The sequence below is a fragment of the Mesoplodon densirostris genome, chromosome 9 (genome assembly GCF_025265405.1).
Source record: "Mesoplodon densirostris isolate mMesDen1 chromosome 9, mMesDen1 primary haplotype, whole genome shotgun sequence".
Taxonomy (NCBI): Eukaryota; Metazoa; Chordata; class Mammalia; order Artiodactyla; family Ziphiidae; genus Mesoplodon; species Mesoplodon densirostris.
The window spans coordinates 68,614,365-68,640,344 of NC_082669.1; the positions used below are offsets into that span (position 1 = coordinate 68,614,365).

A 25,980-nucleotide genomic window follows, 5' to 3' on the forward strand; every position below is an offset into this window, starting at 1 on the left:
CTGGTGACCTTGAAAAGAGCTATTTCAGAGGAACACTGGAGGAGAAAGCCTGATTGTACTGCTTTCAAGTGAAATGGGAATAGAAGAAGGAGAAACAGAGAAGTATTTGGAGGAGTTATGAGGTAAAAGGGAGCAGTGAATTAAAATGACAGCTGGAGGAGAGGTGGAGACAAAAGATATTCTCTTCCAGGAATGAGAGCTATTGAGGCAAAGTGTATTGGCTGATGGGAATGATGGGAATGATCCAGTGGCCAAGAAGTACTGAGGTGGTCGTGGCACCTTCCCCTGGCTTCCCAGAGCCATTGGCAGAGCCTGGGTCTCCCCTCTGGGACCTTGCCTCCTGGGGCTTTGAGGTCTCTTGCACTGAAACATCGCTTACCCAGGATTATTTACCGATAGAAATCATTTGGGCTTCTCCCTTCGTGAAAAATAACTTCCCTTGCTCCTTCCTTCCGTATGAACATCAATAACTGTAGAAAGTTGGACAGCTGCCCATACGGCTTGAATCCCGAGTCTCACTAATGCACTTCACAAAAGTTTCTCACCTTCTGCCCTGTCTTCTGACAAACATTAGGGTATCTTAGCTGAGTGGTCCGACAGTCTCCTTTTGATGTATCTCCAGGACACTGTCTGCTCAGGGCACATGACAGGAAAGAGCCTCATGGGCATCGTTCAATTTCTTTTCTCTTTTCACTTCCCAAGAACCACCACCACTGGGTGCAAGTTAACTCCTCTTGGTCACCAACTTCACAAGCAAACAAGTTTGATTATTGGTTTGAGCACAGTAAGGATCCACAGACCTTCCTATAATCACAAACACAATAGGACATTCAGAGCCTCTTTGGGGTCAGCGGTGGTACTAAAGGGATCATGGTCATGGATGTTAAATTTCCTCCTCTCAGGCTGCTGACTCATTCCTAATCCCAGGTTTCATATTAAAATTGTGCATAAGAAAGCTTGGAGAGAGGAGCTGGACTGTGGCAAACCCATTCCCACCACCAGAGAACAAATCCAACATCAGCTCTGCCTGACTGTGGAGCATACCATCCTGATGCTGCAAGGGCAGACTCATACATTGAGTACATGTGTCAACATGTGGGTTTATATCATGTGTGCTTGTTCAACAACACATCCACGCATAACTGCAAGTAAAAAGACCAGAACGATCTCCTACAGCAAAAAGACAGTTTCTATCAAAGTTCTGCTTGGTGCCATTGATTATTTGATGAGTGGTTAATTCATTTGTCTTTTTTAATATTTAGACATTTCTTCTCTGATTCTCAGAGAGGTCCCTGAAGAGTAAACTAACCCATTTTGGGGACTTCTGTGGTAGCACAGTGGTTAAGAATCTGCCTGCCAATGCAGGGGACATAGGTTCAAGTCCTGGTCTGGGAAGATCCCACATGCCACGGAGCAACTAAGCCAGTGCATCACAACTACTGAGCCTGCGCTCTAGAGCCCGCGAGCCACAACTACTGAGCCCACGCACCTAGAGCCCGTGCTCCGCAACAAGAGAAGCCACCGCAATGAGAAGCCCGAGTACCGCAACCAAGAGTAGCCCCCGCTCGCCACAATTAGAGAAAGCCCGCGCACAGCAACGAAGACCCAACGCAGCCAAAAATCAATCTAAATTAATTATTTAAAAAATTATTAAATAATAAGAACTTATAAGATCAAGTTCTAAATTTGTTGTCTATATTATAAGAATGTTTATAATATGAAAGCATAATGTTTATCAAATGAAAACATTCAAAGCAGAGAGCTATGCAAGGTGGAGGATGCAAAGATGTAGAATATATGACTCCTGCTCTCAAGTATGTCACTCTGACTTTCCAGGACCCTTACAATGTGAATATAACCTGTTCCAATTTTCTATAAGACTCTCTAGTCTTATCTCCTCTCATTATACCTAGTTCTTTCTCTTTCTTCATCCAGTTCCTCCTGTCTTAAAGTCTTTCCTGTTCCGTTTACCTCTTGCCCTTCTTTTGAGACTTTACCCAAGTCCCATATTCTCTGTAAGGCCCTTCCTGACATCTGCACTAAGAGACTCAGCCTCTCTTCTGAACATCAGTGACATCCATCATGGGTTCTACCCATATGACACTTGGTCTGTGCTACCTCAAATTATTAGTATATGATCGGCCTCATTAACAAAATTGTAAAGGCCACTGAGGCAAGAATCATCTCACACATCTGATTTCCCTAAAGCTAGTCAACAAAAAGATCTTAGTAAAACTGGTCCATAATAAACATGATTTAGTCAGATTGAGCAATCTTCAAAAAAAGGTGAGACTTGAGCTAGTTAATCAAAGAGAGAGACGGTTTTGAAAAAACAAAGAGACAAAGCAAGTCGATGTCATTTCCTGGAAGCAATAGGAGCTTGAATAAAGGCACGGAGTGAGAAGCAAATTGAATGTGTGCAGGAAAGCATATAGGGTGATAAGACGAGAGAAAAGCTTTCACGCTAAGGAGCAAAGGGAGACATGTTTCTGTTAAATAAGGTGTGGTCAGGTTATAAATGCCTTAAAATCCAGAAAGAGGGAATCACGCTTGACGTCTTAGGACAGGGATGGCAAAGAAGTGTCATCTCAAGTTCCAGCCAAAGGATGGGTAGTTACAGCTGGGGTCTGTGTTGAGTAGAACTGTGAAGCCATATCTTTGTTCACCTGAATAGAGGGTCATGAATAATAAGTAATAACTCCACAGGTGCAGCATTGGGGAATTGAAGCAGGTGTGTCTCACATTTGCCGTCTCTATTGTAATGAGTTATGAACGGTTTCTAAGAAGAGAGATGACAGATTCCAGTGTTTATCCTGGCAATGGGAAGAAGGTGCACCCTTTGGGAAGAAGCTATTTATGACCTCAAGCTTGGGGTGATGAGAGCTTGGGCTGGGTGTCAGCAGAGGAATAGAGAAGAAGAGTCCACAGCATCTGGAAAATAAACAGCTATCTGGGTTAAGAAGAGCAAAGCATCACAACTGGCTTTAAAGTTCTGAGCATGAAGGTCAGGGAGAATGTCAGTGTCTCTTTTTTTTGTAAGAATATAGTTTAATAAATTGCCAACTGAGACAAATAAACCCTGATGACTGCCTCTACTAAGTGTCTTGGTCATGCAGGAGTTAAATATACAGAAAGCTGCAGAATGCTATTATTTTAGAGCCCTGTGAAAATGCAATTTGATTAGTCTATTGGACGATATTCCAAAGAACCAAATGTCTTCCATGAATCAGTCAGAAATGCTTAGGAAAACCAAAATAAAAAATGCTTTCCAAGCCAATAAAGGTGCTAATTAGTGCCTTCTGCATATCTCACTACATCTTCTCCAGTAATACATTTTGCAGGGTTAAGTGCAGTGTCTGCTGCTTCAGATGGCAGAAGTCCACCTAACAGTAGGGAGGGTGGCTGGAGACTCAAGTATCTAAAAGGGAATCAGAACTGGCGTTTTAACCCATGCAATGGGATGTATTGAGTAGAGCAGGGAATTTTTTTTTTCTCACTTTAATTTTCCTTCAGACCAACCCTTAGGAAACTTGAGGATAGGAGGACTTGAATTTTTTCTTTCTTTCTTTGTTCCCTCAATGCTTTTAGAGAGTAAAATCTGGCTTTAAAAACTTAATAAGAGTGCTATCTTGGAAGGACAAAGAAATGGAGAAAATATCAGAGCCAAGCACTCAGAGAAGCCAGTGTGGATTTGAGCAGGCTTAGCAGGCAGGCTTCTGTGGTGAGCACAGGTGCATCTGTAAGGGTCCCACCTTCTACCTGAAGAAGCTTGGGGAAATCCGGGGTAACAGGAGCAGTTTGTCCCATGATGGCATTCCCTAGGTGTCAAATTTGTGCTCTGATCAGAGGTCACAGACTTAAATGCTTCTGTGAGCCAGGCAGGTGAGTGCTAATGAACCAGGTAGGCGGGGAGACTGCAGAGAATTGCAGAGCGCATCACCTCCAGCAGATGTTGCCCTGAAGAGACCTGAGCCAGGGCTGCTGGATCTTCTGGGTTTTAACAAAAGCCTAGGAATACCAATGCTGCTGAGAACTGGGCTACCAGCTTCAGGTTCATTGTTGAAAACAGGCAAAGAAGCAAGGGCCTGACCCTGACCAGCTTGTCCTCAGGTTCCAGGAAGTTTACCTTACAAATTAACAAAGTGGAAAAAAAAAAAAAAGCTAAAGTAAAACCAAAAAAACCTCAAACAGGCAAGGAATAATAGTTTCACACAGTCCTGTGCAAGACTCAACTGTCAGCGTCCAACACTGGGAAGGCCAGTTCCTGTTTCCACAGTCATCAGGAAGTAAACACGTAGTAATGCTGAAAACGCCCCTTGGTCTCCCAGGACTCAGGGTGTCCAGGGAGTGAAAAATGGAAATGAAGCAGTGAAGCTAATTAATTTTTGATAATTAGATTACAATTTAAAAAATCAGGCTTGTCTTGTGAGTTTAAAAAATTATATCGATTTTCCCTGGCTTCATTTTCTCCAGAATCTAAGCTTGGCAGCAGAGAAGGCTATGTGTCTGAATATATTGGCTAGAGATAGACATTTGTGTCATTTTAAACAAGATCAAAAAGAGTATAAAGAGTCTAACAAAAGATGTAAAAGCTATATCTGTATATCAGTGAGTGCGAGATTCAGGTGAGGGGGGGTCAAACATCCTGCCCAGCCCCTAGCTGTCGGCGACAGCTGGGCCTTAGAGGGCCCGCTGATGCTAAAACTGTGTAAGGCTTTCATGTGCGTCATCAGACCAGAAAACGCCACGGTGAACTAGCCAGGTCCACTTTGCACGTTCCTTAGAAAATATGTTCCCTTCAGGGGCTTCTTTTCCCCTTTGGGGCTGCCCTTGGTGTCCTGGCAACCAGATTGCTCCTGAACCTGGACTGCAGAGCTGCAGCGTGTGATCCGTGGAATGTGGCTACTAGATCTGTGTGGGCACTAGAATCTCATGAAGAAGCCCTGAGTGAAGGGATGTGGAATTTTATGGATGACTTAGATTTTCTGTGGGGCTAGGGTTTTTGAAAACTCAACAAGGCTGAGCTAACTCTTTTCATCAGTATCTGAAAATGGTTCCTTTCCTGTCCGACAGTTTGAGCAATTCACTGCGGCCACAATGCCAGACCCCTTGGCCCGGACGTATACATCCGTTCACGTGTTCTAGGAAATCCAGAGCAGTAGCAGACAACCAGAAAAGACCGCAAGGGTGGCGGTACTGGCAGAATATGAAGCCAAATGTCCTAGAACCCCAGAGTATTTTATGCACGAGCTGCTCAGAAATTCCAGAATTCTCTGGATGAGCTAACGAGGCACAAATGGAGCCTGCCTTTGTGAGACACATGCAAAGCAATAGATGGAGATGGTAGGGGCAGGGAGAAATAGACAAAAAATTGCTGAAAATGATAAATATTTATTTTAACCTTCCATTTTGGGCAGCCTATTATTTAATTCATCAAGTCATTACAACATGACTGCCAAAAAATTATACTGTGCTTGCATCTATAACATGATTAATAAAGTGGCAAATAGGCTTTCTCCCATGTGACAACTTTCATCAGTTGGCATTGGCTTTATGGTTTGAGAAGCTTTGAGACTGAGTTCAGTGAGCAAGAGTGCTGCAGTGGATTAGCAATGCCTGCCTAGGTGAGCGATTTGGTGTTGAATAGATGATGTTTTTCAAACTCTGGATTGTGGAGGTGACTGACAGAGTGAAGGAAGAGCTAAATGGGAGACCACTCTGCCCAGAACAGCACTCCTTTTATCTATTTAAATTGCTAGAAATTTGCAAAAGAGTTCCTCACTAAAACCCATAGTTTTAAAACTACTTAGGTAATGGGCAAAAGACTGGAGTTTGGATTCTAAGCTAATTTCTAAACTGGTGCATAAGTTTGAGTCAGATATTTTAACTTACATAAATAACTGTCACCAGATATCACATAGCACATTTAATAAATGTCAAATTTGTATCATAATAATGGTCATTCACCTTGATATTCCATCCTTGGTAGTGGCTCCCTATAATGTTCTATGAAGCAGTTTATTCTAAACTCATAGTTTATTCTAAACAAAGAGTGAAGTTTGTTCTTCAAAAAAAAGCCACTCATGAAGTTTACTCTACACAAAGGATGGCATAAAAGCTTCATCTCATTCAATTCCTGACAATTTTGAGAGCCTATCTAGGCTCTATGAGAAAGTGGTGTAATTGATTAATGATGTCTGCTATGAGAGTGAGATTGAGAGTGGTAGCATGGAGATATATATACTTTATTTTTAAACCTTTATCATAGATTAATATTTTTCACCCTATATAGCTCTTGTGGTGACAGGGCAGAACTTAGTGTATCTGTTTTCTCATTACCTTTTAAAATTGTAGTTATGTATTTCGGACTTAATTAAGAATGCACTATTTGCTCACGCCTCAGTAATATATACCTCTAGTCTCTATCTTTCTAGACCAGTTACCCTTTTCCATTCGGCAGGGTCACTGAGCCTTAAAAAAATACCAGCTGAAAACTATGAGTATTCTTATCTTCACCCTCAAAATTTGGTATTCAGAGACAAGTTCCCAGATACCTTGAGATCTATTCAGAGACCCCCCTACCCAGAGAGGAACTCTGGCTCCAGACTGAAGAGCCCTTTATTATTTTCCTTTTTTATATATGTTTCAATCATTTAAGCTTGTTTTTCCAAAATCTCTCCCAACCTGTGTTATATTTCTTATGGTGAAGAACTTCACATTCTCATAGAAGTGCTGGGTGGTAATACTTCCAGTTTGATACATGTCACACATTTGCGCCCAGGAGAGCCACAGTGAGAGGAAGTTGGAAGCCCTGGGGATGGAGTGGGGGACTTCTGAGGAACTGCCTATCTTCTGAACACTTCCTTCTACAGATGTCTGCTGCAGCGTTACCTCACAACACAGGTTCTGAGTACTGCTTCGGCCCCTGAATAGGCCTCTCTGACATCCAATAAGTAGCTCTTCTATTCTGTCCTCAGCACCACTCACCAGGCAAATGGACTTTCAGCATCGTCCTGCTCACATTTACTTGTTTGCTCAAAAACTTTTTATGGTTCTCCATGTCCTAACACAAACATAATAAACTCTTCTTTCCGGCTTTCAAATAAGCAACAAGACAATCTGTTGACAGCGTAGTGTCTTGAAAAGAAACAACAGCAACAAATAAAAATAGGCTGTGACATCCTACTGGCCATGGGAAATTTATTTACTCTGAGCCTCAATTTACTTCTCTATTAAGTGGGGATGAATGATACCTATTTCATGGATAAACAGATTGTGCATGTAACATGCTTAGCACATTGCCTCACACAAACTTAAGTTAAATAAATAGTAACTATTATTGTTATAATCAATAATAAATGTAATGAGAAATTCCTGGATCTGCTACTTCTGACTGTGTGGTCATGGGCTCATTACTCAACTTCTGTAAGTCTCAGTTTCCTTATCTGAAAAAATAAGAATAGGTCCTAAATTATAAGACTGTTGTAAGGATTAGGTGATACAAATTAATGGAAACTGCTCCGTGAATGCTGGGTTCTTCGTGTGTTCTTTTGCCTGTCCCCATCCTTGCTCCTCAACCTTTTGTACCAGGAGAGAGTATTCCAGAATGCCTTGTGATCTAAGCAGCCTAGCCCTATCACTGTGCTTGGCACTTGCTAATGACACCCTTCTTTCATGATGACACCTCTTTTCCATCTATCAAATTCTCCCCATTCTTAAAAATCCAAGACAAGTACTGTTTCCTCCATGAAATCTTTGCTGACTACTTCATCTGCCACTGACTTCCCCCTTCACTGAGCAAGTACCACATTTCTTCAAGTGCTTGCCACACAGTTTAGCCATTAATTACATTCTGTCTTGTTCACTACAGAGATGCCTTGTATCTCAGGCCGATACAGTCTTGGATATGGAAATCAATGCCATGTTGGTTCGTTTGAAGGTGAGAAAACCTTCCTTTAGAAAAAAAGGAAATTAAGCTCATCTCCTCTTTTTTGTTGCAGTTCCTTTTCATGAACAAGGAATGGTTCAAATGACTGTGAAAGACTCCACGAGGTAGGTGACAGAGTCACTGTTATTTCACTGCAGGATTTTACAGCCACGTCTTTCATAAATGAAGTGGAAGTGAGGAGGTCTCTTTATAATGCCATGGATCTTGGGATCTTGTCACTGGTTTAGCCACAGTGCCTAAACCATTTGTACCAGCCTCGAGAGAGATAGAGGTTCTTTAATTGTCATAAAGGAGTGTGCAAATTAACTCAGCAAATGCTGGCTTGGGGGGAGTTTAATTAAAGCATCCATGTAAATGGTATTCTACTAAAATTCAGCTATTCATGAGGACCTGTTCATAAAGTAGTTACATCCGTGTTTCCATATTGTCCGTTATTATCACGCTATTTGCTGGACAAGAATGCCTACGGTTTCCACTGTTAGGTAGAAAGCATTTTGATTGTCCCTAATATGAGGAGAGAGACTAGGTCCCAAAGGGGTCCCAATAGCAGCAGGAACATCACCTGGCAACTTAGTAGAACTGCAAGTTTCCAAGCCTCACCCCAGTCACATCACATCAGAAAATCTGGACGTAGGGATCAGAAATCTACGTTTTTGCAAGCCCTTCAAATATTCTGAGGCCCACTCCAGTGTAAGAACCACCGGAACAAACAGTGTGCTTTGGGGGCTTGGGAACTCTGCTTCCCACACTCTAGTCACTCTTGCCTTCTCCGGATAATTCGAACTTGTCGAAAACCAAACGTTCAACACTGTATCCCTCTACCTCCTACTGATTCACACCTAAAATGCTACCTCGGCATAGTTTTTCCCTCTTAGAAGATTAGATGTTTTTGCTACTCACAGAATCATAGAGGACCACAGAAATCTCTCAGGCAACTCGTTTTGTTGAAGAGGAAAATGACAAGTTAAGGTCAGTGACTCATCCGTGCTCCTACAGCTTGATTAGAACTGTGACAGTACGTGGATTCTCCTGGATCCAAGGTCAGGGCAGTTTCTGGGTAGCTCTGCTGAACATTATAAAATAAAGTGTGAATCCCAAACACAGAGTGAAAGAAAAATTATGGCAAACCTCATGCAAACTGAGGGGAGGCAGTAAGTGAAAGGTATCTTCTTCCTGCCTTCCAAGGCTCTCAGCTAGCTCAGTCTAAAACAGAATCTTTATTATTCAGAAACGTGCACTTTCTCGGCCTTAATACAGAGAAGCAATTAAACAAAGAAGAGGCGGGGCCCAGCTCTTCTTACCAAATATGGACCAGGCTAAGGCAAATTCCAGAGCCCATGTAAGATAACTTGGTCTCCTTGGGAGAATTGATATCAACATTGTATTCTTTGATAAATTCCAATTTTGTGCCCACTTGCTGTTATATTTGATGAGGCTAGATATGTTATGGTATATCTGAGCCATATAAAAGTGAACTACATTATAACAGGGTTCCATTCTGTTTGGAAACCCTTTCAAATGACTTGCATTGCAGGCCTATTTGGAGAGAGAGACGCTCGTTTTTGCCTTTGCCATAAGAAAGGAGTTTGTTAGTGTTGCATATGGATGACCACAGGAGACAGCACTTAGAGTTAACCATGCGGTATGAAACCCTCCACCATTATGAGGATTCATGCAGAGTCGCTTCAGTGGTTGCTTGCTCTACCTCACATAATTTTAACTTTTTCCTGAAAGTCGGTGCCTAGCAAAGCTGTATTCCTGAAAGGTTCCCCAATGATTTGCCATCTGTCCAAAGTGAGACATTCTGTCACCTTTATAATGGGCACTTGCGGGCACCTAACACTTACATTCCTACACCTTCTGTAACACAACGCTCTTGAAGAGAGGAGCAGTTCCTCTGCTGCACGCTCTCTCTTCTTCAAAGGTGTGGCCATTACGAGATTATTAGAAATAAAGAGGAAATGCAAATGTTTGCTCTGGAAGGGAAAGGGTCACAATGACCTCCCAGGGGACTATCTAAATCAACACATCTCATCGTTGGTATTTCTCCCCCCCCCAACCCCTGACTGCAGATCTCTGCATCAGTGTTTAGAAACTCCCAGTCTCTCCAGAGGGACCAGTTTCAACTCTTGCCAGTCTGCTGCAAGTATACCACAAAGGTACGTGATCTCCAGGCACTTTTCATCCAGAAAAATCGTTCTCTTCAACGATGGATTTCATGAAATTACAAATAGGCACTTGAGAAATACTTGTTGAATGGATGGATGAGAGAATGAATAAAGGATTTCGGAACCCCAACTTGCAAGAAGGATGTAAAAGATTCAGTGAAAGTGGACTAAATATCTGTCGATGGGGAAATGGCCAGTTAAACTATTGGCCCACCCATTTTATGGAATTCTGTACAGTGATAAAAGGAATAGGTAGAGATAACTATACTAACTTACAATGATCTTTAAGTCATATTTTAAGAGGAAAAAAATCAAGATGCAGGGCCTCCCTGGTGGCGCAGTGGTTAAGAGTCCGCCTGCCGATGCAGGGGATACGGGTTCGTGCCCCGGTCTGGGAGGATCCCATATGCCGCGGAGCGGCTGGGCCCGTGAGCCATGGCCACTGGGCCTGCGCATCCGGAGCCTGTGCTCCGCAACGGGAGAGGCCACAACAGTGAGAGGCCCACATACCACAAAAAGAAAAAAAAAAAAAAAATCAAGATGCAGAAAGAATAAGTTACTGCTTATAAAGCCAACAAGTGAAAACTATAAAGCATATATGTAACTACATAAAAAAAATGTCTGGAAGGATACACATAAATTCAGTAGGAAGGCAGTCAGGATTTGCAGGGGTAATGGCCAAAGGGGAGACCCTTATGTAGGACATTACAATTTTTAACAAAGTGAGTGTATTTCATGTCTTTCTTACCTGATTAAATATAGATTTAAAAATAAATAATATTGAAAGTATTTTTAATGACAAATCAATCAATAATTATATTCTTGGCCATGAGAACGTGAGCCATTAGAAAGCAGAACTATATTATTTTTGTTCTTTTTTGTGCCTTAGGTGCCTACCAGAGAGCCTAGAACATGACAGACATTCAATAAATATTTGTGTAAATGGGTAGTCAGTGAGGGGGAAGTAAGCTGGTATATATAAATATAATTTCCACATAACTGCAGGGTATCATTTTAAGTGCCAGCACTGAATAAAACAAGTTGAAAAAAGTACTTCTTGTTTCTCAGCCAAGTCCAAAAAAATACAGAACATATTTTAACCTCACCTAGGGACTTAAAGTCATTATTTGTGAACATTAGTCCTGTAGTCTCCAATTAGTGATATCCTCAACAAATCTGCGTGACTGGGGATGCCCCAGACTGATACTCTTTTTTTTTTTTTTTTTTTTTTTTTGCGGTATGCGGGCCTCTCACTGTTGTGGCCTCCCCCGTTGTGGAGCACAGGCTCCGGACGCGCAGGCTCCGGACGCGCAGGCTCCGGACGCGCAGGCTCAGCGGCCATGGCTCACGGGCCCAGCCGCTCCGCGGCATATGGGATCCTCCCAGACCGGGGCACGAACCCGTATCCCCTGCATCGGCAGGCGGACTCTCAACCACTTGCGCCACCAGGGAGGCCCTGATACTCTTTTTAAATATTCTTTTTTTTAGTCTACTGTTTTCAGGGTTTTTTTTTTCTTCTGTTTCATATTGCCATCAACTACCATTTTTTGTGGTTATCACTTCACTGCCTCTGATTTTTGTCCTACAATCTCCCTGCGATATCTCATTTAACATCTGCCTGTTATGAAATGGAAAACCTGTGAAGTAAACTCATTTTAAAGTACAGACAAGCAGTTCCTGAGTGGGGGTGAAGGACTGTCCTTTTAGGAAGTATGTATGAGCTCTAGGAAATGCACCATCTGTTTGTCTATTCAGATTCCTCCTTTACTCAATTTCTGGAAGATTGGGTGGGTGAGGTGACTAGGAAAAAAAATGGCTTTTGGTTAAGTGAACTGTTACTGGATAAAGATATTCATATTTTTACTGCAGCATTCCTGAATGGCTGGAATTTTGGGAAAAAGATCCAGTGGAGATTCTCTTGGATCTGGGGTTTGGTGCTGACGAGCCAGACATCTACACACGAATCCCAGCCAGATTCCTGGATTGTGACTCAGCAGCCAGAGGAATCAACATCCGTGTTTTTCTTGAAGCTCAAAAGCAGCGAATGGACATTGAGAACCCTAACTTGTACAGTAAGTGAGGACCACATGGCGTCAGAATCTCAGCAATGGCAATGAGCAGTCAGATGAGCCACAGCATTAGGAGGGGTGGGCCAGGAGATCCGTGCAGTAGCAATCAACCCCAATATCTCAGTGACTTCAAACAGAAACAAGTTTATGTCATGATCACTCTCCATGTCCACTGCGGATTGGTGTATATTTTGGGAGGAAGAAAGATCTGTTCCGTGATGTTTTCCTTATCCATGGACTTGGCTCAACTATCTGGAACATCACTGGTTGTAATGACAGGGAAAAGGTGGAAATAGAGAACCATACTTGGGTCTTAAAGCCTCCTGCTCAGAACTTATATCAAGTGTGCTCAGATTTCATTGTCCAAAATAAATCATGTGGCCGCACTTAACTCCAAAGGGGTGACAATGTGCAGTCGTACCACATGCCCAGAAGGAAGACAATACTGGTGAACAGCACTAATACATACCATAGCCACATACCCAGAGGTCAGAGAAACCGGGATCTGGCAAGGCTTATCATGAGTCACTAAGTGACACCTTAATTTTCTCATCTGTGAGGCTTAGAACACTGCTTATTTCCACCCCAAGCTGTAATTGGTAGTTATAAATCTGTCATATCTTCAGATTTGTGGATTAACTGTGCTTAAATCTTATAGTTATCATGCATGCTGCAATTTTTCTCCAACTGATGGTCAATGGAATACTTTTCTCTAGGACACTACTGAGGATATTCTTGGAGTATGTGTACTGTGCTCAAATAATTTGAGAGAAAGATGGCTTACAGTTAAACAGGTTTATTTGCTGCAGGATTTGTTTAATATGCTGAGGTGCACTCTCAGTCTTCTAGAGGGGATGCAGTGCAGCGTTTTCAAAATCATTTCAGTACAGAACCTCTCTTAGAGAGCATTAAAGAACATCTCCTCCGTGGAATAGAGTTTGCAGAATTCTGGACTGGGGGACATGCCAAAATTCTGTTAAATAAATTCTTCTAAATAAATAAATTCACTGAAAGGAAAGTCAAGTGAGATGAAGTGTTTCTCTCAAATAAATATCAGGAACAGAGGTTTTACTTAGATTTTTCATTTCAGTTTCTGTTTCCCCTGCTTTCATATGGGTGAAATGGGTCTCAGAAATCTCAGCAATGACATTTTTTAAAAAGAGTATGCAAAACTGAAGGTGTTGCAATGTAATGTTTCTTTACCTTTAGAAGAAATTAATACCGTTCTTTGTTGTCTCCTCCTCCAAGCCCCACAGAGATGCAAAATCTTTGATCAATTATTTATTGGGGGAGAATAATAACACTTACCAATATTTGAGGAGTGATTGAGCAGATCTGTGAAGTAAACATTTCACAGATGAAATCGACACATGGATTATAGGGAAACCAGGAGTTGGCCCCTGATCCTGTGACTGCTGGCCCCCTCTTATTTCCACCACTTAGAACTGTGCTAATAGAGCACGGTAACTATTCTGACTCAACACTTACAGTACACTTTCAACTCGAGAAAACTGAGAAAGTCAAATGTAAAACAAGCACTAGTAAAATTAGTTGGTTGTCCCATAGGCAGAATGGAAAAGTATGTCTCCTTCAAAGTCAGTACAGAACGTTCCAGGGGCTTCCCTGGTGGCGCAGTGGTTGGGAGTCTGCCTGCCGATGCAGGGGACACGGGTTCGTGCCCGGGTCCGGGGGGATCCCACATGCCACGGAGCAGCTGGGCCCGTGAGCCATGGCCGCTGGGCCTGCGCGTCCGGAGCCTGTGCTCTGCAACGGGAGAGGCCACAACAGTGAGAGGCCCGCGTACCGCAAAAAAAAAAAAAAAAAAAAAAAAAAAAAAAAAGTCCCAACTTGAAGGGATGAGAATCAGTTGGTTCATTTTCAGTGTACCTCAAAGCAAAACAAACAAATGAAACCCCCCATCCAACACTTCACACTATTATGTTCTCTGAATTGCCTGAACCAATTAAATTGATAGGTTTTGTATTAGTCTAAGTATAAAAATCTGCTATAGAAAGGATACTAAGACAGTCGTAAAAGTGGAATTATGATTCAATCATGCTCTTGAGCTTACAACTAAATTTAAGGGGGAAGCGTAATCAGAATATTTCTGAAAACATCTGGAACCCAAGAGTTCCTCTAGGTCTTGACAGAATATCACAGTCCTCCATAAGACGCCCATCACATTTTTTTGGAGTAGAATTATGAATGGTCAATATCTTCCACTTTCAGGTGAAGGAGACAGGTAGGCACAATGATTTGCTCATGGAGGAGTCTGTAGCATTGCTATGATGATGCAAACAACAGAACAGAGGACAGCATCCTTCCACACCAATGGGCCTTTGGCCGTTGATGAGCTATGCAACCCTTCATGCTATAACTGGGGTTGAGAGAAGGCTGTGTAATAAAACAAAATTTTCTGTTTCCATTACTGTAGTTTTACTGTCTGGAGATACCAAAAATACGTTTTACAATTTTTTCAAAGTGGCAATGCATCCCCAAAATAGCCCTTGCTACATTAGATCTCTCCCACATACTAATTAAGCCAATTCTTGCATATTGCCCGCATGAGTGAGGCCAGGTGGTTCAGAAAGACTTACAAGTTGAGGAGCCGGTTTGTTTGGAAAGGTAAATGGGTTTTCACATTAATGACTATCTTCTCTTGGAAGACTGAAGACAATACATTCCCTTCCTGAGTTGTGCACATTTATTTTAACTGATATTTATGTAGTATTGTGCTTTTCACAACAGATGTGAAAGATATGTAAGACTGGTGTTATTATCTCATTCTCCAGATGAAGAAACTGGCCATTTACTGTGTGCCAGGCACAGGATTAAGCACCATGAATCTATTAATTCATTTACTTTGTGGTCACACTTTCAGTGACTGGTTGATCTGAGATTTGGATCCAGGCCTTCTGATACCATATGTCATGATCTTTCCACACTCTCAGGTGAAGGGTATAGATGGATATGATGGAGGTGATGATGAGGATGGTGACTGCCTCAAGCTATGGAAGAATCTCCAAGCTCAATTCATATGAAAGAGCTGGGTTCACTCTTTGACATTTACTTTTAACACATGACATTAATCTCAAGATTCATCCTTGCCTATAGTTTTTGTAGATTAACACATAAAAACTATATGAATCTATATAGTCATGCATATTCAACTAAATATAAAAGGCATTCTCTTTCCCTATAATACAGTGATACCTTGTTATGTAGGGGAATCTCCTCCATAATAATCAATGGCACACACTAAGGAAAACTTGAGTTTCAGAAACTTAAAGTCCTTTCCATCTTGAAAATCACATGTGTTAACAAATCTCTTCAGTTTTTACTACATGAATGCAGTTTCGTTGAAACTAAAAACTGTGTGTTCCTTGTATCGTTCAGGCTGTTTCTAACAGCTGGAAATATTGGATCATGTGGCCAGTGCTTTCTCATCTTTGCTGAATGATGTCAACATTGACAGATGTCAACATCTGTCAACAGAACAAAGCTGAAGAGGAAGATGAAGGAAAAAGTGCGCAAAGAACCTCAGTGAGTGAAGCCAAAGAGCATCGAAGAAGAACGGGTGAACTTTTTAGGAAAGGTTCAAAGCAGAACACTAGAAGGGATTATAGCCTGGGAGCATCACAGTCATTGAAGATGAGAAACAAATTTTCCATCATCTCTGCAGAAGCAGGGTGTGGAGCAGAGTTGCCATGACAAACAAACATGACCAAAGTCATTTGTCTCTTTCAGCAGAGCACTGGTCTCTTCAAGCCTGTGATGACTTGACACCTTGTGATCCTCCCCAAGCTCTTCTGAGCAAGCAGTGTCCTCACGCATCCATGCTGGCCAAGCAGCCTCCTCCTTCCTGTGTGTCTGAGGGGTTAGTCAAGGACAGAACTCAAAAGGAGAACTCACTTCAGACTACAAACTCAAGAGCTTGTCTTGTCTTGCAGGCAAAGCACCAGACTCCTTCGAAATGGAAGAGGTCAGTGTACTCAACTTCTAAGGGAAGTAACTCCCACCAAGGCATCTTTTACCTTCCACCCCTCATTTAACCCCTTCACCTTTCAACCCTTCAGCATTACATTTTATCATTCCAAACTTCTGTTTAATCTAGGACATTTAAGGTCATTCTGGTTACTTCAGTCAGAACTAAACTAGTATGAAGCCAGCCTTTGCTTTCTCCCATTTCTTTTCCTTTTTTTGCTCACAACTGAATCCACAGGTTACTTTTCACTTTGCTTTTCCTCAGTGTTTTATTATGCATCTCAGTATACTTTCATCTACCCTCTAACTTTTCATGTTTCACCTTCTTTGAGGGTCAGTTCAACTACTTCCCACTAAGTGAAGCTAGCGCACCACTCTTCCTCTGTATTCTCGTAGCCTTGGCAGGGAGAGCTTGTTACAGTAAAGATTGTGTGTGTGTGTTGATAACACCTCCTCCGCTGGACTGTCAGCTCTTTGAGGATTAGATTTTATCCTCAAGGGAATATGTCTTGGGGATATTTCCCTTGCAACACCTAATGCAGGGCCTTGGACAAAAAAAGTAGGGACTTTGGGATTTAGTGATACTCACATAGCTTGACCTCCATTTCACACATATTCTTTGCCTCTTCATCCCACCTTCATTCACACATGCTAATTTTCATTGTCATTTAGATGGCACACCCAATTGTACTTCAAAGTTTTTTTAAAAAATATATACACATTTTCACTCATCTCTTTATTCTTTAATTACAGAGAAAGTACAGAAGAGCAAGGCTTTTTCCCCCTTTTCATGTAAATTGTTTAGAAGTTGGGTAGGATATTTATATGCCAATCCCAAGGTCAGGCCACTCTCTTTCGAGCCCTCTACAGGTGAGACACTCTACATGTGAGCCCACTACATGTGAGACACTCTACATGTGAGCCCACTACATGTGAGGCTCTGGGACACAGCCTCTGCCCTCAAGGGAAATACAGTGTAATGGCAGGGATAAGCACAAAAACCAATAACATGGTAGGGAGAGTGACAGCTCTGCTGATGAACTTTCATGTCACTAAAGAGACAAGTTTGGATATCTGGGGAGTAAGAAAAGGGGTTCTTAATCAGCCAGGGGGCTGAGACAATCAAGGAAATCGTAGGATGTTAAAGCTTAACAATAACTTTAAAAGAAGTCTAAGAATGCCTATTGGTAGGTCTCCCCATCCCACAGATAAAAATTGCCTCAAAATATATAGCTGTTAATGATCCTAATATCTATGTGTATATGTTTTTGTATGCATATGTCTTATGTCAAAAATTATTTTAAGAACCTTAAAATATTAATCTGACTTTAAAACAATAGCATAAAATGAATAAAAATTATAAATGGAGAAAAAACAGAGCTTTGGTCAAGTGCCGTGATTTGAATACAATCGCAGGTGGCCCTAAAAAAGAGTATTTTCTTTTATTCAATCTTGTAAAAATTATTTAATTACCAAACTAATAGTTAAATTACTATAAAGACAATCTGCAAATCATTATTCAGTCTGCTGTCTATTTCCTAGGATCCAAACAGGAAATTCACCAAACTCCAGCCTGTTGACAAGCCTCATTAGACTCCACGGTCCCCTTACTAAGCTTCTTCTGCATCAAACTATACTGACTTAGAGGAGAACAAAGTTCCTTGTATGTCATCTATATGTAAGAGTACAGGGAGAGATAAATATCATCATATTCAACATAAAGAACTAGGAAAAGAATGCTAGTCCTTGCATGGCAAACTTTCAAATATTCTTATATGACAGTTATTCAAGGAAAAGCAATACGTATTAGTATATATAGGTGTGGTAAGGGAGAACACACTCAGACACCAAAAATAAAAAAAAAATTAAAACCTCACATTTTGTGGCACATAGTGGGAACTTGGTAAATATTCATAAACGAGTAAATTAATATTGGAAGTATTTGACAATATTAATTTAGTCTGTGAGTGGCTTCCATATAAAAACAAAATATTCTGTTGAACTTTGAAGCCAACTTTGTTTGTGGTGTTTCTTTAGTATTTGCCCAGATTTGTGTAAGAGACTATATGTATATATAAGGCAGAGAGAGCCTTCAAAATGATATTAAAAAACTCACTATTTGAATTTTGTTTTCTTTTTTTAAATAAATTTATTTACTTATGTATTTATTTTTGACTGCATTGGGTCTTTGTTGCTGCACGCGGACTTTCTCTAGTTGCAGCGAGCGGGGGCTGCTCTTCATTGTGGGTGCGGGCTTCTCATTGTGGTGGCTTCTCTTGTTGCGGAGCACGGGCTCTAGGCGCGGGGGCCTCAGTAGTTGTGGCTCGCGGGCTCTAGAGCGCAGGCTCAGTAGTTGTGGCGCACGGGCTTAGTTGCTCCGCGGCATGTGGGATCTTCCCAGACGAGATCTCGAACCCATTTCCCCAGAATTGGCAGGCGGATTCTTAACCACTGCACCACCAGGGAAGTCCCGAATTTTGTTTTCTTAAAAATGTATATTTAAAATATTAAATCTTCATCACACAGACTGGGAGAAAAATATTTCTTTCACTCAATACCAATGTATGAGTAAATGAAACTTGGGTAGGTTGTAGCTTAAACAGGAGCTAATGCCAGATTTAATAGTCATTTTTTAATGGCAAATTTAAAAATACAAGAAATGAAAACTATGTGTGAAATTGGCAGATTTTCATGGCAGTTAAAACATAAACCAATGTACTTAAATATCTACCTATCAGAATTTCAACTCTGGCCAAATTCTGCCTCCAGATCACTCTATGATGCCTTCCCTAAAGTCCTACTAAAGGCTGAATATGGTAATATTTGGCTCACTTCTCAAAATTATGATTCCAACCAAGTTGTACATAGATTTTTAATGCAAAAATCAACATTTTTGTGTTTAATTTTACTGAGTTAAACTGAGTCTGTTCCTTTCTTTTTTTAATTCCCAAATATATTATGAGAATTTAATACTTATGAAACTTCTGTAATTGTAGACTCTCTTAGGATGCTTCTTTGTATCTACAATATGACATCTTTAACCTTCCCTCTCGCTTACATACAAGGATCCTGCTCTCTGGAACTCCTATGTAAGAATGTTACCCATATTATTAAACAATGCCAGTCAGCATCTTGTTTAGGTGAGAAATGTTTCAAACGTTATAATTATTTCTTTTTTTTATTATTATTAATAAGTTGGGCCCAGGTGGAATAACCCAGGAATACACCTGGTTTCCATTTTACATTATTGGGAATGTTTTGTTTCTGTTCTTTTTTTTTTAATAGATGAATAGGTACTTTACATTGCGCTAAGTGGATTTTTCTCCAGGATAATGGTCACAGAGAAAAAATTTACTTAGTATACTGAAAAATTTATATGGTGCACACTGGTTTGAGTTACAAAACCAGTAAAAATAATGTTAAGAAGTATGTCTAATCAGTTACAAGTATAAAGTACCTTCTGTGAAAAAAGAGATGAAGGATTAAAAAGAGGGAATAAATATTTCTTCTTACATTGCTGAGCTATATCCTCATAGTCCTCTGTTTATTCCTGGGTTAAAGGTAATTTGGGGCCATATGTACCACAATGTTTAAAATGTTTTCATCCTTTGATTCAGCCTTCAATATTCAGACATGAATCCCAAATAAATAATATGACATGTAGAAATAGATTTATGTACAAAGATACTCATCTCAGCATGATTTCTATTTGCAAAATTTAGAAAACTTTCCAACATTAGGAGAATCATTAAGTAAATTAATGTACCTTCAAAATATGGCCTATTGTGCACTCATTGAAGATGGTGTTTTCAAAGAAATTTTATGATGTGGGGAAAAAAGGTCCCTCCAAATTTTGAGTGAAAATTTGACTACGCTACTATATCCAGAATTAATGTATTAAAAGAAAACCTGCAAAGACATACTCCAAAATAATAACAGTAACCATTTTCTTACCTTCTTTAACTTTTTATATTTATCAAGTTTCTATAGAAAGCTGTTATTATTTTTAAAGAAATAATTATTTTGTTTTAACAGTAATTTTATTGGCATTAATAGGGTAATATTCATTAATTCTTAAAAGAATTTTTAAAATAAATTCTACTCTCTCAATTTGAAAATCAAATTTTCTTTGAGCTTTCTAAGCTTTATATAGCAACTGAGTTATGAAATTTCCTGAATTGCTCTCCACAAATTTACCAAGTTGTAAATAAATCCCTTAGAGAGCTAAAATTAAGTATGGGAAATAAATTGCTTGCTCCAGATATAGTTAAAACTCTTTAGGAACAAAAGAAATATTTCTAGGTCAATAGTAATAATATTATTTAAGTTTAGTTCAAATGCCACATTTTCCAGGCAGGGCCTCTATTCCTTCCACCCAGAAGTGATCTTTCCCTTTCCCTCTTCTTAACTCCCTTAGTTCTTTGAATCTTTGTTATGAGTGCCTTGTACATACCACCTGCCTGCCACAGACTGTTAGCTCTCTTGAGTTCAGAAATCATGTTTAATCCTCTTGGCAGCAGCCAGTAGGTATTCATTATATGTTGATTAAATAAATGAAGTGAATTTATTATGAAAGCGTTTCTAATGAGACTGATGCATTTTGGTGTCTCAGGTCCAGAGCTTTGAAGAAGAGGCTGGTAATCCTCTTGACATGACCTCAGGAACTGTAGGTAAGAATTCATCAAGGTGTACAATTTCATCAATGGTCTTTCCCAAAGAAAATGTCAATAACTAGTGCTCATTTTCTTAATATGTAGAACTTAAATTATCTTCAACAGTTGCTATACCTACTATTACTACTACTTCGACCTACTATTATTAAACACCTGCTAGCAATGCATATGTACATGTAAATTTCAAAATACTTACTACAGAAATGTCCAGTATCCCTGGGGCTAATGTAGTATGTGTTATTGTCTAACAAAAACTCTATATGGCCCAAATAGGCTAATGAAATGGATTTTACACAGACCTGGGACTAACTGAGTGAATACTTCCTTACTCCTACTGCCAACTGCTTGCTGTTGCACAAGTCATATTTTACTGGACCTCAGTTTTTACGTCTGTAATACAGAGATAAGTACAGATAATTTTGAAGTTCTCTGCTGGCACTTATAGTCTACATTAAGTGATTCTATGACCATCATATTAATCTCACAGTGGAAACAAGTTGCCTAGATGTAACATTCTAAATCTTCTCTTAAACTGGTGTTATATTACCCTAGAACACGGAGAAGGAAGTCTTTCTCCACTACTGGTTCTTACGCTGCCATTCAGCCATCATTGTGATTCAGCATTTCCATGATCCTATAAAAGGGCTAAAAGTAGGGGTTAGTGAAGCAAAATAAAGCAGATGAAGCTTGTGTGTTTCCTAGAAGAAAATATGCAAATTTAAAATTTAATTTAGTGTGGTGTCAAACACATTTTTTTCATTACAAAGTGTATGTATGGGCCTCATTTTGCTAAACGCTGTTTAGAAATTATGCATTAGTAATTATAGGGTCCTGCTGATTACATAAATTGTTATCCTGCTCTTCGAAGTAATTACCACTAACCTGCACTGAGGTTTATAAGACAAAAATAAGCATCTGTTTTCCATCTAATTGAACGCTTCTCAGTGAAGCTGGAGGTCCCCTTGCCAATAGGAATTGCCTTCCTTGACATTCAATTAAGAGGTCTGCTGATACTATGTAAGTCTCCCCAGTCATTCCAAAAAATCATTTGGGAAGTTAGGCAAAAGCACTAATTTACATTTAATCTCAAACTCATAGAACAAATTAAGATGGGTAAAGGTTAGCCTAATGGAGAAAATCTGAATTATAGTAAAGCAAAGTGATTTTATTACTTTCAAAAACAGTGTTGTTGGGCTTCCCTGGTGGCGCAGTGGTTGCGAGTCCGCCTGCCGATGCAGGGGACGCGGGTTCGTGCCCCGGTCTGGGAAGATCCCACATGCCGTGGAGCGGCTGGGCCCGTGAGCCATGGCCGCTGAGCCTGCTCATCCGGAGCCTGTGCTCCACAACGGGAGAGGCCACAGCAGTGAGAAGCCCGCGTACCACAAAAACAAAACAAAACAAAACAAAAAAACAGTGTTGTTAACCCAAGAAAAAATAGGACTAAGAAAAAACAAGTAAAACTAGTTTGATTAATAGGGAAAGGGAAAATTATTACTTTGATTGATATATATGAATGGATTACATATATATGAATTATATATGTACATATTAAGTATATACACATATGAATGAATGAATGTTTACACAAAGTTCAAAAGATGACTTTACTCAAAAGAGGAAAGCACATGGACTGTTTGACCAATAGGATATGGCAGAAATGATGTTGTGCCACTTTCAAGCTTATCCTTTAACCCACCTGGCTGTTTCCTGTTTCTTGAGATACCTGCTCTTGGAATATTCCTTCTGGGAACCTAGCCCTAGCTCATTCTGTGTGAAAAGTGCAACACGTGGGTATGCCACATGTGATCACTCTGGTGGGACAGCCTTGAATGAGCTCACCTGTGAATAAACCATCTTAGTTACCCAGTTCGGTCAAACTTTGAAATGCCTCCAACCCAGATGCCATCAGACTGCAACTGCCTGAGAGAATCCAAGCAACAACCACATAGCTAAGCTGAATCAATCCACAGAACCATGGAAGTAATAATGAATTGTAGTTTTAAGCCACATATATACATACAAATAGATGAAGGCATGTGATGAACACTTCAAATACCTTTAAAACTTAAAGATATTTTAAAGACTATTTCATTTACTCAAGCACAATACTCTGAATATTAGCAGAAAATGTGTATTTAAGCATTTCCCTAAATGAATTTGAGCAAAATTTCTTCTTATGAAAGGGGGACCCAAGGCCATAAATGTACCATCCTCCCTTTATCACTGAAAAATTATCACTGGAATGACGAGGGAATATAAATATAAGAAGGAAACATATAACAATTCTCATCTCACTGAAAATATTCATTTTTGAGGATTCCAAATGATTCTTTGTAGTCATTCTTTTATTGGTGGGCATTTCTTGGAAGAGCCTCTAACTGTGAACTGCTAGATACTGTGGTAATTTTTCTGTGTTTGCTGATATTATAGTGACAGGAAAGGTATGCCTTGACTAATCTGAGAGTTAACTTAGATTCATTTGGAAATTATGACCATAACTCGTTAGTATAGTTCTATAGTGCACTTACAATGCTAAAGGAAGCTCTTCAGACTAATGATAGACAGTGAACTGTGATGTTTATACCATACATAAATGTAATACATATGACATTTTCAGCATGGAGGAAGGGGAGGTTGGTAAATGGATCAATATAGCTCAAAGTTTTTACATCTTATGTGAAACGGCACAATATTAAAGTACACCACGAGGGACTTCCCTGGTGGCACAGTGGTTAAGAATCCACCTGCCAATGCAGGGGGCACAGGTTCGATCCCTGGTCCAGGAAGATCCCACATGCCGCGGAGCAACTAAGCCCGTGAACCACAACTACTGAGCTTGCGCTCTAGAGCCCGTGAGCCACAACTACTGAGCTTGCGTGCCACAACTACTGAAGCCCGCGCACCTAGAGCCCGTGCTCCGCAACAAGAGAAGCCCCCACTCGCCGCAACTAGAGAAAGCCCATGTGCAGCAATGAAGACCCAATGCAGCCAAAAAATAAAAATCAAAATAAATAAATAAAACTAAAAATAGAAAATAAAGTACACTGTGAAATTTTGAGGATTTAAAGCAACCATTTAAAAACCAATAGATAGCTAGTGGGAAGCAGCCGCATAGCACAGGGAGATCAGCTCAGTGCTCTGTGACCACCTAGAGAGGTGGGATAGGGAGGGTGGGAGGGACATGCAAGAGGGAGGAGATATGGGGATATATGTATATGTATAGCTGATTCACTTTGTTATAAAGCAGAAACTAACACACCATTGTAAAGCAATTATACTCCAATAAAGATGTTAAAAAAAAAATGGGCAGAAGAGCTAAATAGACATTTCTCCAAAGAAGACATACAGATGGCCAAGAGGCACATGAAAAGCTGCTCAACATCACTAATTAGTAGAGAAATGAAAATCAAAACTACAGTGAGGTATCACCTCACACCAATTAGGATGGGCATCATTAGAAAATCTACAAACAACAAATGCTGGAGAGGGTGTGGAGAAAAGGGAACCCTCTTGCACTGTTGGTGGGAATGTAAATTGATAGAGCCACTATGGAGAACAGTATGGAGGTTCCTTAAGAAACTGAAAATAGAATTACATATGATCCAGTAATCCACTACTGGGCATATATCCAGAGAAAACTGTAATTCAAAAAGACACATGCACCCCAATGTTCACTGCAGCGCTATTTACAATAGCCAGGTCATGGAAGCAACCTCAATGCCCATCGACAGACAAATGGATAAAGAAGATGTGGTACATATATACAATGGAATATTACTCAGCCATAAAAAGGAACGAAACTGGGTCATTTGTAGAGATGTGGATGGATCTAGAGACTGTCATACTGAGTGAAGTAAGTCAGAAAGAGAAAAATAAAAATCAGATATTAATGCATATATGTGGAATCTAGAAAAATAGTACAGATGAACCAGTTTGCAAGGTAGGAATAGATACATAGATATAGAGAACAAACGTATGGACACCAAGGGGGGAAAGCAGGGGGGGTGGGGGTGGGTTGGTGGGATGACTTGGGAGATAGGAATTGACATGTATACACTGATGTGTATAAAATAGATAACTAATAAGAACCTGCTGTATGAATAAAAAAGTAAAAAAATCACAGAGGTGATTTTTTCTATCAGCAAAAAGCTGATAGAAAAATTATAATTCGAAAAAGTACAATGAAGGCAGTAAGTGACAGATTGAATACTGCAGAAAAATAACTGAATTTTAAAAGTAGGAGACATGTGTGAGAAATTATTTAAGAATCAAATAGAAAAATGAAATGGATATAATAAACAAAATGTCAAGGAAGACAGATCCAAGGAGTATATTACATAGTCCTAACAGGTGGTTAGAGTTGGACTCTTCCCGTCCTAGTTTTGACTGAGGTTCTAAAAAAGATATCAGATACAAAGTCAACATGTGACAAATCTGTATATGCAACTTTTCTAAGGAAATTGTAGGACTCAGTTCCACAACTCTTGAGCTCATTGTGTATTTAAAGAGGGGACAAGTTGCAGAGAGAAAGAAAAGACTGGTGAAGATATTTAATTGAGGAACAGTAATGCCCTGTTGTGTGCCCTTCTACCATTTGGAGGAGGACTGAGGATGCTACTTTGAGACCCAAGCAGTAAGGGGCATTTAAAGGAGACCACTCACAGAGCAATTTCATTATATTTAACAAGGACAGTCACAGTGTAACAGGTACTTCACATGTTCTGGGTACTTCACGTGCATTACACCTTTTAATCCTCAAAATAAACCATTGAGTTAGGCACTATCATTATTTCTAATTATTAGATGAAGAAACTGAAGCACAGAGAGGTTTAAGTAACTTTCCATGGCCTCACAGATAGTAGAAAGTGGTTCCAGGTTTCAAATTCAGGTCATCTAGCACCAGAGTCTGAACTCTTAAATACCATACCATACAACTTTGAAATGACTCCTCTGCAGTTGGAAGACATGTGGTTGCTGAATGAGAAAAATAATGCAGGCTGTGAAATGGATTGTGACTCCAGGCCGAGAACTGCTCAAGAACAAGTCAAGAGGGCAAGGGAAGAGTTGACCACTGTATTTCATCAATTATAAGGAACAATTTTTCCTTGAAATCAAGATACATCTTACAATTGATGGCA

At 40.1% G+C, this 25,980-nt stretch overlaps 1 protein-coding gene across 1 annotated transcript in view; it reads left to right on the top strand.

The window, feature by feature from the left end:
* Window positions 1-25,980, top strand: part of ITPRID1 (ITPR interacting domain containing 1) — a 94,095-nt gene that overhangs the window by 36,282 nt on the left and 31,833 nt on the right. The window contains 8 exon segments of the mRNA XM_060108298.1: window positions 8,001-8,052; window positions 10,021-10,107; window positions 11,986-12,188; window positions 15,582-15,646; window positions 15,681-15,885; window positions 15,888-16,103; window positions 16,106-16,167; window positions 20,782-20,855. Coding sequence (XP_059964281.1) covers window positions 8,001-8,052; window positions 10,021-10,107; window positions 11,986-12,188; window positions 15,582-15,646; window positions 15,681-15,885; window positions 15,888-16,103; window positions 16,106-16,167; window positions 20,782-20,855 — 964 coding nt within the window.